We start from the raw sequence: 18502 nt of genomic DNA on the forward strand, positions 1-18502 counted from the left end.
CTTGCAACGACAAATTGCGTGGTCAGCCCCCAGACCCGGTTAACCAGGTGGGTTCTGAAATATGCTTCCCATTCACTTTGCAGAGGCAGCCAAGGGGCGGAATGCAGCTCAGTGTGTGAGTCATCGGTCCCCCTGCAAAGGAAAGGAAGCACTGCAGCTGTGGGCAGGTAACCAGAGAAAAGACTCGACAAAGAGATGTTGACGTCCCAGACTGAGCTCTGGGGAAAGCGCTTTCAAATATGTCTAGAGTATTGTCGCTATGGTACTGGGCTTCTCTGGGTGCGGGTATGGGTGTGTTTCTGATCTTCCTTGCAGAAGATTGTTTGGGCTTGTGCGTGGATGAAGTTCTAGAAGCATTTTGATTTGTCTTTATGTAGGTACTGCCAGGTGGTACGCACTGAGGATATGTGTGACTTGACCGTAGTCTTTGGGGGTTGGTTTAAAAGCCAAGACTGATATCCCATAACATGGTTTGGTTGTATGGGTTAAAAGTCTATTTGCAACTGAACAGAACTGCTGTTGGGACATCCAGAGGTTTGGAGGACTAATAATAATAATGATGATGGTGGTGGTGGTGGTATTTGTTAAGCGCTTACCATGTGCCAAGCACAGTACTAAGCGCTGGGGTGAGTACAAGTATTGTTGATGGTAGGAAGCCTATCCACTTGGGGAGCCCATGCCCTCTGGATGGGCATCCCACCATGAGCAGTAGAACCGGCTTTAGTTATGGTATGTTTTAAGCACTCATTTGCCAAACACTGTGCTAAGAACTGGGGTAAATACAAGCATTTATATGGTCAGACCCAATCCCCATCCCACATCGGGCTGGCAGTTCCCAAAAGTGGTCGGACTTTTAGGGTCGGAACTCAGAATGCCTGGTGAGAGTTTTTAAGTAGGTTTCGAGTGTACCTGCTCTTTAGAGGAGCTATGAATCCTAGAAATACTTGGCTTTCCTCCCCACTTATGAGCACTGGTGGATATAGAAAGGTGATCGGAAAAATATACAAGTTCAGCCCAGCCTCACATGTCAGGGCTTTAGCGTTTCCTCCTCTCTCCTTCTGGTCATTTCTGTGTAGCATTCCTTTGGTATTCGGGGGGGTTGGATGGAGAAACCCACGCGGATGAAGCGAAACCTCAAATACCATCTGTGCCAGTGGCCGTCCGGACTTCCCAGGGAGGGTGGCCAACCAGCCACTGAAGGCGTGAGACTGCGACTGCCAGAGAGAGCTGGGGCCGGGCCCCACGGCCACTGCAGCCGTGAACGAAACCTCAGACCAAAAAATCTAGGGATGTCAAGGGACTGCTCTATCAGGAGGAAGTCAAGGGAAGGGAAAGAAAGTGAAATTCAAATTAGAATCATAAAAGTTCTGGTCTATGAGGTGACTGAAACTCCAGCTAAAAATGAAGTTTGGGAATTATCTGTGGGTGACATTTATCCATGTTTATCATATTCCCCTTTATCCAGGATGATTCAGTTTGTTTCAAAAACGCCCCATTTTTTTCCCTATCCTTTTTCGCCCTCCTTCTGTTGGTGATTTTGATTTGCATGGTGTAGAGGATAGAGCACAGGCCTGGGAGTCAGAAGGTCATGGGTTCTAACACCGGCTCCACCACTTCTCTACTATATGACCTTGGGAAAGTCACTTCACTTCTCTGTGCCTCAGTTACCTCATCTGTAAAATGGGGATTGAGAACTGTGAGCCCCACATGGGACAGGGATTGAGTCCAACCCGATTTGCTTGTGTCCACCCCAGCAGTTAGTACAGTGCCTGGCACATAGTAAGCACTTAACAAATACTATTATTATTATTATTGTTTATCATTATTACTATTATTTGAATTTCTTTATAAACTCCAAGAACTTGTGGTGGCTGGGCAGGTGCGAGAGGTGAAATGACTGTCCCCTCTTCCTTCGTGTATTTTGTTCCTATTAGAGTTTCCCTGGGTGTCACGTGTCTGTTAGGACGTTAACTATTTCATGTAACCCATGAATATTTTCTGTTTTTAATTAGTAACAAATTAATATTTAAAGACACATGGAAGAAGAGTATGATGAAGCAAAAGGGAGAACTAAAGACTGACTTTATTTGTTGTTGGATAGATAGGTTTTTTCCCTCATTTTTCTATTTCAAAAATGAGTAGATTCTTTCAATAACACTCAAAAAAATCAGTTTTGATAACTTTGGTTCATCTATATTTGGAATGGAGAGAGATTACAGTTTCCTGAAATAATAATTGTCCTTTTGAAAGGGAGCAAAAGTTATTACCTACAACATCTTCATCAAAAAATACCTATAAGTTTGCATTAAGTGCAGTTGTTAGGGCGAAACAAAGCTAGATATAATTTCTGCCCTTTTGAATTTAGCATCCAAAAAAGAGAACTGTATTTCTCGTAGATCAAAGATCTGAGTAGGTTTGGGGTTTTATATGGGTAATTCATCTGTACTCTTTAGAAAAATGAAAAATAATACAGAGGTACTTCAATATACTAAAATCAGTGAAAGGAAGTGTACTCCTTAACTAAAAATTTTGGTTGACTTTAACAGGAGATGAATTGATACATCTTGGTCCTGGTCCTCATGGTTGCCCTCAACATTGTTGTATTCAGAGTGAGATTTCATACCACATGAAAGAGTTTTCTCAATTTAGATACCATTGTATAATTTACAATGTACAATTAATTTATAATTGTACAATGGGTGGGATGATAATAAATACTTTACTGATAACCTAATATCTAGAGACAGCATGCTTAAATGGAGGATTACAAACTATATAAATTGGTCATCCACTAATGTGTGTTTTTTTTAGTTGAGTCATAGGAAAATGGAGATGCTTCATTATTTCCTCCTACTTTTCCTCACCGAGACTGAAGGTGACAGGTTTTTTGTTTTTTACGGTATTTGTTGAGCCCATGCTATGTGCCAGGCACTGTATTAAGTGCTGGGGTAGATACAAACTAATCAGGTTGGACACAGTTCACGTACCACATAAGGCTCACGGTCTTAATCCCCATTTTACAGATGAGGCCACTGAGGTACCAGTGACTTCCCCAAGGTCACAGAGCAGACAACTGGTGGAGCTGAGATTAGAACCCTGGTCCTTCTGACTCCCAGGCCTTCTGTGTTAAGACAGTGCTGTGAGCCGAGTCAATTTCTTGATTGGTGCTACACACTTTATGCCATGAAATATTAATTCTTATCAATTTGGACACTCTCTTTGGATGAAAAACCAAATGATTTTCCCAGCAGCAGTTTTCTGAACAGATGTTTGTTTGTTTTTGCCCATATCTACTCTGGGAGATTATTGCCAGGTGCCACTGAAAGAAGACAGATAGCTGAGTACAATCACTTTATAAGCACCTTTCACAGACTGAATTTTAAAATGGGCATCTTCAGAGAATTAGCTTGAAAAGTAGATCTTGTGTGTGCGCACATGTGTGCATTGAGAGATTGGCTTTCTGCTGAATTTGGAAATCAGCTTCCTGCAGGTAAAGCCAGCTAGTGTTTTCAATTATGATGCCAAATATGTGCGTGTGTTGGGGGTTGTTGAGCCAAAGGACAGCTCTACTAGTTTTGTTTTACGTGAAGCATTGTGGGTTTAGAAATGTGCCTTCAGATTGTAATAATAATAATAATAATGTTGGTATTTGTTAAGCGCTTACTATGCGCAGGGCACTGTTCTAAGCACTGGGGTAGATACAGGGTAATCAGGTTGTCCCACATGAGGCTCACAGTCTTAATCCCCATTTGACAGATGAGGTAACTGAGGCACAGAGAAGTGAAGTGACTTGCCCACAGTCACACAGCTGACAAGTGGCAGAGCTGGAATTCGAACCCATGACCTCTGACTCCCAATCCCATGCTCTTTCCACTGAGCCACGCTGTTTCTGCTAACCAGTTGAAGAAGTCCATTGCAAAGAATGTCAATCCGTAGACACTGCTGTATGGCTTGTGAATGGCCTGCCCAAGGTGCGCATTTCAGAAAGGGTAATATTAATATTAGGGAGACTCCAGAACCAACCAAAACTTAAACTTTAGGGGAACAGACCAAAAATGACTGTTGGGTCAGCATCTTTTGTTCCAGCTTTTGCCAGAACCAAAAGCTATGGTTCATTTTAGAGCTCCTAATGGAGCCCTATCCATCAGTCGTTCATATTTATTGAGCATTTACTATGTGCCGAGCACTGCACTAAGCACTTGGGACAGTATGCTATAAAAGAGTTGGTAGGCACATTCCCTGCCCATAATGAACTTACCGTCCAGGGGGCCCTACACATCATACACATTGTGGTCCCAACCATAACTTTTGAGAAATAAAGTTACATGATAGTTGGCCGTCTTTCCCAAGGTAAATTTGTAAGCCTGGTGGTTAGGGGAGTACCCTTCCAACCTGTAAATCTGAGATTGTTAATTTGGGGATGAAAGGGTTAGGCCTTTGGTTTATTTTTTATTTTTTTTAACAGGATTGACTTTAGACTCAGTTACACACTAGAAAATACATTGACCCAAGCTTCTCATTGCAAAAAGGTCTCTTTGCGTTTGGTGATGTAGAAATGGTTTCTAAAATTTTTAAACTAAAAACTCATCACAATGAATTCTCTAAAAATCAAAAAAAATATTGGCAGATAAATAGGACAGAAAGGCAGAAAAGAGCCCTTCCAAACTATAAATTCAGTCTTTAAATGGCCACACCTGGAAATGTAACCCCATGCCGTTCAGCTGGGGTCATTAAATCACATCATGTGGCTGGCTAAGCCACCAAGCCTGCCCGCTAGGGCAGCCCCCCGTGCCCCTTTTTAGCAAACAGGGTAAGAGTTACAATTGGAGAAGAACATGGAAGTAAGAAATATTTGATTTGGGGAGGGAGTTTTACTAGCAAACCCAGAGCATTCACCACAGGCTCTTCCTGTTCAGCAGATAATACAAGATATTTGAAGTCAAGAGGAAACAGAAGTGCCTATTATCTACTGAAAACATATTCCCCAATAAGTTCCTAGGCTGAATGGTTGCTTAGCAGCGTTTTTAGGAGCCGTCATTGCTTTGGGGATACGTAGTCTTAAGAGGTGTAAGGAGAGCTTGTCTGGCAGGGCCAACTTTACTGGGAAACAAGTAGGAGTGAATGTCCCAGGCCCTGCAGTTTGGAACCCTCACAGACCAGTTTTACGACACAGGCCAGTGGCCTGGGGTAAATTGCATCCCAAGTGGTGGTTGAGAGGATAATTGAAATGCAACTCCCCCGGGGAGGCTAGGTATGTGAAGTCTGTTTGGGACTGTAAGACTGTAAGCTCACTGTGGGAAGGGTTGTCTACCAACTCTGTTCCATCGCGAGTAGGTAGTAGTGCTTAGTACAGTGCTCTGCCCCAAGTAAGTGCTCAATAAGTACCATTGATGAGAAAAAGGGGTTCATCAGTCCTAATGACCACTTAGGGCCACTCATTTGTCACTGGTTATGAAGAAAGAAGCACAGCAGGAGCAACGGGAATGCTGGAGAAGTATGAAGGAGATTCCCCCCTCCCTCCACTCTGCCAGGTGAACTGAGGCACACCCTCCCTTCAAACTTCCTTGGGCAGACGTGTCCTGTCTTACTCTTCAAGAATTCTTGGGACTGATGTTCTACAAGTGAGGAGAATCTTTCCATCCAAACCCTGTCCTCCCCCTAACTTTCCCATCACCGTAGATGACACCACCATCTTTCCTGTCTCATAAGCCCGTAACCTTGGCATTATCCTTGATTCCTCTCTCTCGCCCTGTCAACTCCACCCTCACAACATCGCTAAAACCTGCCCTTTCCTCTCCATCATCATTATTATTATTATTATTATTATTAATCCAATCGTTTATCTTACCTTGCCTTGCTGACTGTATCAGCCTCCTGGCTGGACCTCCCTGCCTCCTGTCTCTCCCCACTCCAGTCCATACTTCACTCTGCTGCCCAGATCATTTTTCTACCAAAAAGCTCAGGCCATGTTTCCTCACTCCTAACGAAACTCCAATGGTTGCCCATCCACACTTACCTTGCCCCTTCCTACCTCACCTCACTACTCTCCTACTACAACCCAGCCGGCACACTTTACTCCTCTCACGCCAACCTTCTCACTGTACCGCCATATCGTCTATTTCGCTGCGGACCTCTCGCCCTCATCCTGCCTCTGTCCTCAAACACCCTCCTGCCTAGTGTCCAGCAGAAAATTTCCCACACCCCTTCAAAGCCTTATTGAAGGCACAACTCCAAGTTCCTGAGTCCTCCTTTCCTCACGCAGTAAGTGCTCCATAAATACAATTGAATGCATAAATGACGTCGGTAATGGACATTTCTAACTTCACCAACTCTGAAATCCCACTCTCTGACCACATCGTCCTAACCCGCCTCCTCTCTCCTCCCCACCCCCTTCAAAGCTCTTCAGGTAGGTGCTCTTATGCTGACCTAGAAACAGTCGTCAGAAGATGCTTTACGTAGGTTATTTCATGTAAAAAAATGGCATCATAAGGAGTAACATTGAGGCTTTCTGCAGAACCTAGCGTGTGTCACTGGTGAGCCACTGGCTCCTTCCACGACTCCAGAGCCATTTCATTCCCCCTCCCAGCTCCCTGTAAACCTAGGCACTGCTTCCAAGTCTCGGGGTTCAGCAGCAGAAGCAATGGTGGAGAGCGGCTGTTTTGAAAATTTAAATATCAGACGTAAAGGTGTCCGTTGCGGTAACGGTACTGAGCAGGGGACAGACCGGTTGAAATCCAGACTGCTATAAAACTGGATGAACAGCCACCTGATCCATTCCTACTCATGTGGGCAAGGACTCTGTCTACCAACTCTGCTGTATTGCACTCTTCCAAGCACTTAGTTCAGTTCTCTGTACCCAGTAAGCACGCAGTAAATACTGTCGATTGATTCTCCCATTAGGAGGACCAGAGGGAGGATGGCATAGGCAAATGTCACTCCCAATGCTTGGTGAAAGCAATAGATCAATCAAAGGTATTCACTGAGTGCTTACTGTGTACAACGCACTGTACTACTAAGCACTTGGGAAAGTACAGTACAACAGAATTGCTAGACGTGATCCCCACCTACGAAGAACTTACCGTGTACCTGGATTCAGCCTGGCTTCTCCCACAACCTGCTTCTTCAAAAATCCATTCCGGTCCCTCAACCGTTCAAGATGCTAGGCCTTTAGGCAATTACACATTCAAAAGCTTTATCATTATACCAGCAAACACTCGAGCACATTCCATGGGCCAACGGGCAATCAGTGCGTGTCTTGGGCTGGACCTCCCCAAACACTTTCACTGATGTGTTCAAGATGAGTTAGGATGACTCATCTTGCTCCAGTAACCACTTTCAGGGGAACATAAAGAGAAAGGAAAGCAGCCTGGTCTAGTGGAAAGAGCATAAGGCCGGTAATCGGGGCACCCGGCTTCTAGACCTAGCTGCGTCAGCTGGCCTGCTGTGTGATCTTGAGCAAGTAACAAACTTTCTGGAGCGTGGTTTCCTCTTCTGTGGAATGTGGGCAAGTTACCTGCTCTCCCTACCTCGAAAAGTGAGAGTCCATGTGGGACAAGGACTGTTTTTAATCAAATTAGATTTTTGGAGGTGGTTCTTTCCTCATATTTTGGTATCTACTCTATCTTTAAATTTAATACATTTTTATTAGCTGAACTTTTAGGAAATGAATGAACTTTTCGGAAATGAATGAGGCTTGTTTTAAAATAAACCTGCTCGCTAGGGCACAAACGTTATCTTTATTAAAGAATAGTTAATACGCTTCTGTCATATTTTTCATAGAAACCAAACTGGAGTAATTCACTGGAGTCCAACTTTAACACTAATGGGGACTAAGACTGTGAGTCCTTTGAAGGACAAGGACTGTGTCCAACCTAATTATCTTCTATCTACCCCACTGCTTAGTAGAGTGCTTAGCACATAGTAAGCGCTTAACAAATACCATTAAATTTTTTTTTTAATTATCCTGTATCTACTCCAGTGCTTTGCGCATTTAATGACCCAGAGAAAGACCTTAATAAATACCATAATTATTGTTATTGTTATCTTGATGACGTTTGCGTGCAGCATAAAGCCTAGGCTTTAACAAGATGCCAGGGCTGAAGCTATTTCTTTGTCCTTTTCTATCACTGTGGTTCAGTGGTCTACATTTAGGATTTTCTGGAGGACTAGATGCATGTGTATAAAACACCAGGGTCGCGAGGGGCTTTTCAGATGTAAATACATATGTTTTGTATATAATTTGGGTGTTCCCACAAAGACTGTGCAGCATTTTCTCAGGGGATTTTCAAGTTAACATTATATTATTGAAATTTGTCATTCTTAATTTGTTTTTCTCTTTGTCTTCTCACCCAATACCGTTGATGCAAATACCCTTTCCCAGAAGTCTATGGTCAAGGCAATAAGAAGGCGTACAGGAAAGGGAAGGAAGAGAGGGTGGGGATAAAAGGGCCACTAGAAATCTTTTCTGGATCACAAATATCCCACTCTTTGGAGAATCCTGCAAGGTTGATTAAATTTTGTGGGTGTGTGAATGGAGGAGACAAGGAGTGTGTTTTGGTTGGAGTGGTAGGAGGGTGTGAATTAAAAAAGCATGGGAAAGTTGTCTCCTTCGGGGAAATCTGGGGAGACAAGTCCTGAGGTGAATAAGGGAACTGAAAGAAATATTCCTTTTTCTGCAGTACATATTTGAACAAGTCCAGAAGTGATTAGTGACTGAAAGATTGCAACATTTCTGTAATCACCATTGTGTGCTAGAACCTTCTTAGAATCACTGCTCATTCCAAATTATCTATTCTTGTGTCATCACACTTCTGATCATTTTCCAGGTCCAGTGAATAATATATGTGGTGTTGTGTGCTTCCCACACAAGGGTGGTAACTTTGCTTCTCAAAGAGTTTTCTCAATCAGCAGCAGCCCGTATGAAAGGCTAAAACAGAGACTTCATTGTTCAGCTGACACTGAAAATGCAAACTAAATATTTACTGAACAATTCTGCAATCTTACAACATCTAGCTAGAGAGAAAGAGGATTTATGATTACCAAGCTGGACAGAGAGAGGGTCAAAATGGAGTCAGAACTATGAACTTTGGGAAAAAAAATGCATTCCTTTAATAAGGGAGTCCAGCAAATGTCTGGTAAAGCAGTATTGTAATTACCGACGCATTTTGGGTTCTTCTATTTTATGCACACGTTTGCCCGAAGAGATAGAAAAACTAAGAGGGATGCACATACATTCACATTTGTGGGGGAAAAAAATTGGGAGTTCTCTGAAAGAAAGTCACTCTATGTAGAGGTGTCCTGTTCTAGTTTTGAAAATGTAGGTCACCAGCTACAGGTCAACTTCATGTGCCCTCCACTCCTGCAGAGGTGGGGCTTATGTCATTCAAAAAGGGATCATTATGCAAACCCTCCATCTGCCTGTGCCAGGAAAATAGGACGAGGCAATGAAATATAAGGGTCAAATCTTCATACTCCGCATGGGATACCTCACCATCCAAGCTATGTGACTAAAACACACCATAGTTATTAATATTTTCTAGTATTATTGGTGTGCCATTCTGGTATGTGTACCCATAGAGTTTTCTTGGTAAAAATACGGAAGTGGTTTACCATTGCCTTCTTTGGTGAGGTAAAAACTTGAGTCTCTGCCGTTGTCTTTGATCAACATTTTGATCACTCGATCATCCGCCTTTGACTCTTTCCTGTGCCGCAGCTGCCCAGCACAGGTGACTCGACTTTGGCGCTTCGGCTTAGACCTTCTCATTATGGGTAACCCTAGCAAGAGAGCACCTCTCAATGGCATAGCGGTAAGCTTCGTTGGCGTACGCAAACTCTCCTGCCATGGTAAGGCGTTGATTCACAGGATACACATCACTAGGAGGACTGATTCTCTAGAGAAGACACTAATGCTAGGAAAAGTCAGGGAAAACGTGGATGAGGCAGACTAGCAGCTAGATGGATGGAAACCGTAACGACGATAACGGAAGAACCATTAGCAAAGTTATGGATTATGGCAGAAGATAGGACGTTCCGGAGAAAGTATCCCATAGAGTCGCTGTGAACAGGAAATGACTCGATGGCATTTGATAATAATAATTATTGGTGTATAAGAGCTTAAAGGCAGGGATGTGTCAAACTTTTGTTTTCAATCTGGTCTTCAGTAAATTCACCTGAGTGGAAAGTTATAGACAAGTTAGAGTTTCCTTAAAAATGTCCTAGTCCCCATAGTCTTGTTACTATATATCTCCTCAAGCACCTGTCTTCCTCAGGACCAATCCAGATGTTTCATTGCTCTACCATTGGCTAGTGCTAGTTGAGATTTTGCAAGCTGCTAGATTCTTTTAAAATCCTAACAGACTATTTTAACACACTGACCTAGAAGGCTGATGCCAACTAACCACCTCCCAGAAACCTGCAGAGGTGCAATATTTGAATGATCGAGATGCTCATAAGGAACCGATTGTTGGCCTCATTTTTTCCAGGGGGGAAAACAAGCAGGTAACTACTCTCTCTTTGTAGAATGAGTAGCATTTTTTTCCATTTACATTGGCCTGGCCAGAGATTCCTGAAGAGTAAGGAGGTCATTCCAGGCAGGAACAGTCCTGTCAGTTGATTGCAATCAATCTTGGTCTCTATGTGGGTTGGAAATGCATGGGCCCTGCTCAGCATCTCCCATCCATCCAGAAAAGAGAAAATGTTCAGTCAAACAGTCATGCTTCTGAGACAGAATCGATAATAATTTACTGAACTTGCTACTGAGGCCAGGCATATTAATGAGGAGACAAGTTTTCCTACAGTGCCTTCTCTGGAGCTCAGATCCATTATTCTCACATATTTCTCAATTCAGTGAACATTTATGGAGTGTTAAAACCAGCGAAGGAATGGAGATATGAAGCGGTAAGGTCATCGATCAGTTGAGTGCTCATTTTGTGCACAGCACTGTTCTAAGCACTCAGGTGAGTACAACAGAGTTAGTAGACAAAATCCATGCCCTCAAGGAGTTTGCTGCCCAGGAGGCAGAGAACAGGAGACCTGTTAGCTATTAGTCTATCCGTGCTCCCTCCCATTTTATTAATTGCAAACCTATTTTGTGTATTCCCATCAACTTTGGAGTTTTCCAGCTCTGTTCTGTTGATATATCAAGATAGCTGTCTGTCCTTCCAGTCCCATTTACCTCTGACTATATGAGTCTGTCTTGACCCTACGTCGAAAGCCATCCTGACCAGCCATATGATCGGCTAAATTTCCAAAGGTAGCCAGGTCTACTCCCGGCAGCAGATATGAACACCGATCAGCGTCACCGGGCTGCAGGTCCGTTCTGCTCTGAGTAATTCCCCAAGTGCCTACCCAAGTATATTGGCTCACCCTCAGGAGGGATCCTGGATTTGATCAGACTGGTTTTGGGATAGAACCCCATGGTTTTGCTGTTTCAAACCGGCACAAACAGCGTGATCATCAGGCATTCACTACTAAGCTTCTGGATGCTACTTTCGACAATCAGTCTTAAACTAGAAAGTTCCAGTGCCTTCCGCCGTATGCTGGAACGTGGTTTTATTTTCCCGTGTGCCCTTTCAGACTTCTGCACTTGCATCATTTCAGAGCTTGAAGGGGAAGTGTTTACAGCCATTTGAGTTAGGTTGTTGGGTGCCATTTTTACCAAATTCCTTCCCAGAAAAGAGCTTTCGACAAAGTTTGCTGTTTTATCTTGTGAAGCGACCACCTACTATCCTGGTTGAAAGTTCATCTAGCAGCAGATTAGCTTTAGTAGATGACCTCATTTGGATTGTGGGGGGGAGGGGACAGTGGGAATTATGCATGAACACACCATTTTTCTGTTTTAGAAGACAATGCTATGGAATAGGTAGATCCTTTTTTCCAAATGTTTTTAAAAAGATTCCTTTTCACATTGGGTGCACCTAAAGATAGTTCCTTACCGTGCTGATGCACTTGCCCTCACAGGACGTGTCTCTGTTTTCAAGACTCTCTTGGCATTCCAGTCTTCCTGAAACCTTTGCTCAAGGAGAGTCGTCTCTCCGCTGATTGCTGCCTGCTTGTCATCGTACATCATTTGCGATTGCTGCACTATTTCTTTTAAATCATTTATTCTGCCCTTTTGGCTTGCCTGTGTTCCCTTTCGGTAAATCAAAAAGCAGCTCCCTGGGTTTACCCTGCTTTTGTCAATTCTCCTGACCAGTCCTATCCAATGAAGCTAGGTTGCTTTGAGTAATGCCTCAATACTGGTTTCGACGACTGCCTTCCAGAACATTGTAGGGAATCGTTCTTCCCATTTGATGTCGCACACGGAAGATGGAAACCTACAGAAAGGTGCAAAGGGACACACAGATTAGGCGACCGGAGGTGGAATGCCAAAACGAAATCGATCCAGGGATATGGTGATCTCCAACAGACTAAAGACACCTACTTACCCCTTAAAGAAGTTGATGTGGTCCCATATAAATTACTATGGTAATCAACAATCAGTTGTACTGTTTAAAAGTACATCTGGAATCACCTTCAATCAATAAGTGGTACTACTTAAATATATATCTGGAACCACACTCATCACAGACAAAGGGGGAATCTTGGACAGATGGCAAAAACACTACAGTGATCCTTTTTTATGGTATCTTTTAAGCACTTACTATGTGCGGAGGAATCGTTGTAAGTGCTGGGGTAGATACAAGATAATCAGGTTGGTCACAATCCCTGTCCCACATGGGGCTCACAGACTTAATCCCCATTTTACAGATGAGGTAACTGAGGCCTGGAGAAGTGAAGTGATCTGCCCGGGGCCGCACGTCAGACGTCAGACGTGGCGGAGCCGGGTTTAGAACCCAGGTCGTTCTGGTTTCCAGGACCGTGCTCTATTCCCCTAGGCAATGCTGCTTCTCCTGATCTTCTGAATGTGGTTTTCACCACTGAGGAGGAGGCCTCTTGAAACCTAGAAAATCGGCCCGTATGTGACGGCATGACCTTGACTCCAGCAGTTGAGGAGGTACTTCCACAGTCAAAACCCCGAAAAAATGGTGAAGCACTTGGATCTGAAGACAAACGTGCAGTAATCTATAAGGAAAGAGAGGACCTAATCTTCAAGTGTCGGCTCGAGCTCTTCCTCAATATGTGGAATCCTGAAGAAATGTCATAGGGCCCTAATCACCATCTTCAATAAGAAGGGCAGAGGGCTGACTGTGAAAACTACCCAAGTATCTCACTGCTTTGCAGTTCTGGCAAGATTCTAGCCAGCGTGTCCCATTGCAACTTTCCGTAGGGCTCCATTTTCCGTGGTTGACATCAGAATCCTTGTGGACAAGCTTCTGAAGTATTTCCGCAATCATGTTGACAAGCATCTGACCCACCCCCAACGCCCCCACTCAAGAGTCCAGGATTCTGGCAACTACTCAGCAAATTTGGGTGCCCCAGGAAGTTCCTAAATTACTGCCTGATGGTGCGGTCAGTTAAGTCAGAGCTGAAGGGCCCTTTTCCGACTCACCATTAGAGTTAGATAGGAAGCAGCACAGCTTAGCGGAAGGAGCACGGACTTGGGAGTCAGAGGTCATGTGTTCTAATCCCGGCTCCCCCACTTGTCTGCTGCGTGACCTTGGGCAAGCCACTTAACTTCTCTGTGCCTCGGTTACCTCATCCGTAAAGTGGGGATAAAGACTGTGAGCCCCACGTGGGACAGCCTGATTACCTTGTATCTACCCCAGTGCTTGGCACATAGTAAGCACTTAACAAATACCATAATAATAATGATAATAGAACTGTGCAATGGGGCAATTATTCCATAAAACCACGGGTATGGCTGCAATGAGGGATTGGAAAGTAGGAGTCATATTGCAATTGAAAGATGGGGATCAACTGTGACAGATAAACCAGCCTGGTGCACTGCAATTAAGAAAGGAGTGGTTCTTTTTGAGCTGAAGTATTAAAAAGAAGGTGAAACTGAGGTGCAAATGAAAATTACACTGCAGAGAGCCATGCTTATCCTTAGCCTGCTTTGCTCCATTGGTGCTGGGTGCCCTCAAAGGAGGGCAAAGAGCAGCGTTTGTATATTCTTGGTGGTCAGTACGGTGTGATCATTAACCAGGAAAAATAGATAGTTTTGGCTTGACTTTTGATCTCTTGGATTTTACTAAATTTAAGCCCTGTCAATATTAATGCCTTCAAAGCATGTGTGTTGGGGGGTGGAAGTTGTGTGTGACTTTTCCTCTTAAACATACATTTTTTTTAAAAGGATTGCACTTCATCTTTTGCAGAAAAATCACTAAATTAAAAATATCACCATTATAAATTGCTGACTGCAGAGAAACTTAATTAGAAGGAATGGAAAATTGTGTTATCTATTTGAAGCTTTTGTTCATGTTTTTCTATTGAATTGCTACCCTAAGAGTTTGAACATTTTTTTTTTTTTGCAGGTAAAAGGGATTTGCCTAATTAAGCTTGTCATTCACTGTCACTTGTTCTCTCTAAAATATATGGTTATATGATTATGTTGCAAATGAATGTATCCAGAAATTCATTTGGGGGAAAATCAAAAGTGTTGTCCTCTTCACTATTAGATTTCATCCAATTTAACTGCTGCAAAAAACTGTTCACCAAAAAAAAAAAAACCAAAATGCAGCCAATCAAATTTCCTCTCAAGGATACATACTGCCAAATCACAATTATCTGTGGAAAAGGGGGGAAACCAGGATAGCATAAATAATTGAAACACAAATAAACTAAAAGCCTCATTTTAGTCCACTTCAGCCTCCTCTCTCATCAAAATTTTTCCATGAATTGTTAACCATGAAGAAAAGTGGATTTGAATTTCCTTGCCTCTCATGCCTCTCTGGAGAAGAAACTTCAAAGAAATGGCCAAATGGCAAACAGCCCCAGGGGGAGGAGGGGAAGCAGGGAGCCTAAATAATCCCCGTTTTGGTATCACACTTCTGAACAATTGAAATGACATAATTAAATATATGTAGCACTTTGGAAGATGAAAATCTTTAGCGTGGTTAATAATGGCATTTTTAAGAGCTTATTATGTTTTAAGATCAATAATCAGATTGGACCCACACAGAGCTCACAGTCTAAAAGGGAGGGAGAGCAGGTGTTGTACCCCAATTTTACAGATGAAGGAACCGCGGCACAGAGAGGTTGGATTACTTGTCGAAGGTCACACAGCAGCAGGCCAGTAGCAGAGCTGGCACTCGGGATCAGGTCTCCTGATTCCCAATCTCGTGCTTTTTCCAGCAGATCATGCTGAAACCACTTAAGAAAAGAATAGGTGAAGCCAATCAGTCCATCATATTTGTTGAGCACTTACAGTGTGCAGAGCACTGTACCGAGCATTTGGGAGAGTACAATTTGACAATAAACAGACACATTCCCTGCACACAACAAGCTTACAGTCTAGAGGGAGAGGCAGACATTAATGTAAATAAATAAATTACAGATATGTACATAAGTGCTGAGGGGATGAATAAAGGGAACAAGTCAGGGCGATGCAGAAGGGAGTGGGAGAAGAGGAAAACAGGGCTTAGTCAGGGAAGGCCTCTTGGAGGAGATATACCTTCAATAAGGCTTTGAAGGTGGGGAGAGTAATTGTCAGATATGAGGAGGGAGGGCGTTCCATGCCATAAGCAGGACGTAGACGAAAGGTCGGCGGTGAGATAGACGAGATCAAGCTTCAGTGAGAAGGTGAGCATTAGAGTGAAGTGTGCGGGCTGGGTTGTAGTAGGAGAGTAGTGACGTGAGGTAGAAGAGGGCAAGGTGATTGAGTGCTGAAGGGTTAATGAAACCTCCACCAAGGAATCTGGGGGCTGTGTTAGGATTTTTTTTATCCTCAATTAGCAATGGCATCATGAAAAAAAACAAGCATTAAGAGTTCCCCTTGGTTCTCCATCCTTTCTTCCTTCTCCCCAAGTCGTGAAAAACGTGAAAACCTCCAAAATACCTCTAGTCTTTCCTTGAAGGGATGATGTAAAAAAATGTTTTTCTGTTATATGATTAACAGATTTGGTGAAATGAAAATCGTATATTCTGATGGTGACCAGAATTGATGGGGATAGTGCCTAAAAGGGGTCGGGTCCAAAGAGTTAAGGAGAAAGGAGAAGAGAGAGAGAATGAATGAATGTCTGGCAGAATCTTTCCTCCACTGCTGACAGGCATCCACTTGGCCACACCAAACCCGGCTCCTCCGGGCTGGGTAGCTTGTGTGCCCCGTTGGAGCCAGGGACCATATCTTTACGTCATCTGTATTTCTTTCCCAGAGCTTAGTACAGGGCTTTGCACATAGCAAGCACTTCTTCGAATACTATCACTACTAGTATATTCAATTTGGAGAACAAAAATTATCCACCAGTTACTGAGGTGTTTTTGTCATTAATCTTAGGTGAGGCAGGGGGCCTGCTTGTCCAGGCAAAAATAACCACAGTCCCCTGTATTCTTCCTTTTGCCGGGACAGAACATGTCCCCTAGAAGTCAGTCCAGAAAGATTCTGGGTAGGAAGTTGAAGTGGGAAAGAGGGGTGGCGGCATTTTGCAGCACCATTTAGCATGGCTCTCCAAGGCAGAGCTAACCTGGTAATGTGCAACTGGTCAGATGTGTGGTTTGGCTCAGAAACGCTGAATAAATACACTGAGTAAAGGTCAACAAGAAAATAAGTTAAGCGAGGGAGTTCAGTTTGTTTCCTAGTGGCGATCGGATGGCTGTGTTATTTAGAGCAGGGGTCATCAAGTTTTTCGCACAGGAGTTAAACAAAGTGGGAGAAGCAGCATGGCCTAGTGGAAACAGTAAGGGCCCGGGTACTAGAAGGCCTGAGTTTTAATCCCAGCTCTGCCACTTGTCTGCTGCGTGACCTTGGGAAAGTCACTTAACTTCCCTGTCCCTCGGTTACCTCTCCTGCAAGATGGGGGTTAAGACTGTGAGCGCTATGTAGGACAGGGACTATCCCAGGACTTAGAACAGGGCTCTGCTCATAGTAAGTGCTTAACAAACACCATAAAATAATAATGTTGGTATTTGTTAAGCACTTACTATGAGCAGAGCACTGTTCTAAGCGCTGGGGTAGACACAGGGGAATCAGGTGGTCCCACGTGGGGCTCACAGTTAATCCCCATTTTACAGATGAGGTAACTGAGGCACAGAGAAGTTAAGTGACTTGCCCACAGTCACACAGCTGACAAGTGGCAGATCTGGGATTCGAACTCATGATCCCTGACTCCAAAGCCCGTGCTCTTTCCACTGCACCACACTGCTTCTCTAAAATGAAATCAAAATTATGTTACGCTGAACCCCATCACGGCATCGTCGCAACAGTTATCGCTGTCGGAGCAGCTGGCCCTGTGAGGTTGCCCCACCCTACCTCCCAGCCCTAACCATAGCTGGGAAGGAGAAGGGAAAGGGGAGGTGGCGTTACAAGTGGGAAATGTGAGGGGAAGCAGTGTCGCTCAGGATGTGATTGCAGGGCCAGCCCAAAATATTTGGGTTCCCCCATCCCAGTCCTGCTGGCCTGCTCGTTCCTCCCAGAGAGCGCAAAGTGATCGAGGGTGGGGAGTGAAACGGAGGGAGGAAAAATGGGAGGAAGGCAGGCACCCCGTTCTGCAGCTCCATCTTTCCTGCAAACGTGTGGCGGGCTCTTTCCCAGTGCCTCGTGGCTCCAGGGCCCCTTCCATCTGCAATCCAGTCCATCCAGGAGTGGCATTTGCCTTAAAACCACTGGCAAAGTATTGCAGTAGCAGAGGCAAGAAGAATGAGCAGCTGGAAGGAGCGGAACAGGAGTCGAAGTCCTCAGATGGATGGCCCGCCTGCCTGCTAGCTGCTCCCCGGGGTTGAGTTCCCCCCTCAGCTCCGGGAAGGTGGCTCTTCCTCAGATTGGGGCTGAGGTTTGCCACTCCACGTTTTGTTCTGAAATGTGTTTCTCTACTGACCAGGTTACCATACTCAATGCCCTCCGCAAGTACCCAGCACAGGGATTGAGGGTGGAAACGCCACTGTTCACCAGGCTGGATGGGACTGCATCCCGCTAGAAGAGGGCAAGGAGTGGAGCTGCCATCTTGGCTCCTCTCCTACCCCTTTCTGACTCCAAGGGACAGGGTCTGTCGACTACTTTCTGCCCCCAAAAGCTATGAGGATGAAGTTACAGGCATCAGATGAGACTCCAGAGAAATGAGCTGCTGAGCCCTGACCTAGACTGTCTCATTTACCTGTATCATGTGTTTAGAAACCTGGTCAAATGACATATTGGATCCCTGCTACCAACCAATTTGCCCAGTGATTGTTTTCTCTTTAATCAATGAGATTTCCAGGCACAACAGTGACTCTTATTGAATTTGCGGGATCTGACTGAGGAAATTTGTACCTCCCTTGCCTTTCAACTCTTTCCCCAGCCCTCCTGAAAAAGCCACCTCCTCCAAGAGTCATCCCTTGACTAATCCCCACCTCCTCAGGTCATCAGCCCCCACTTAGCACGCAACGATCAGTAGTATATCCTGGAGGGCAATCATCATGCCCCCTCCCA

At 44.3% G+C, this 18502-nt stretch overlaps 1 protein-coding gene across 1 annotated transcript in view; it reads left to right on the forward strand.

Moving 5' to 3' along the window:
• SHB (SH2 domain containing adaptor protein B) overlaps positions 1–18502 on the forward strand; it is a 249053-nt gene that overhangs the window by 148661 nt on the left and 81890 nt on the right. The window contains exon 4 of the mRNA XM_029055698.2: positions 84–167. Coding sequence (XP_028911531.1) covers positions 84–167 — 84 coding nt within the window. The remainder of the gene's footprint in view (positions 1–83; positions 168–18502) is intronic.

This window comes from Ornithorhynchus anatinus, chromosome X5 (genome assembly GCF_004115215.2).
Source record: "Ornithorhynchus anatinus isolate Pmale09 chromosome X5, mOrnAna1.pri.v4, whole genome shotgun sequence".
NCBI classification, from domain to species: domain Eukaryota; kingdom Metazoa; phylum Chordata; class Mammalia; order Monotremata; family Ornithorhynchidae; genus Ornithorhynchus; species Ornithorhynchus anatinus.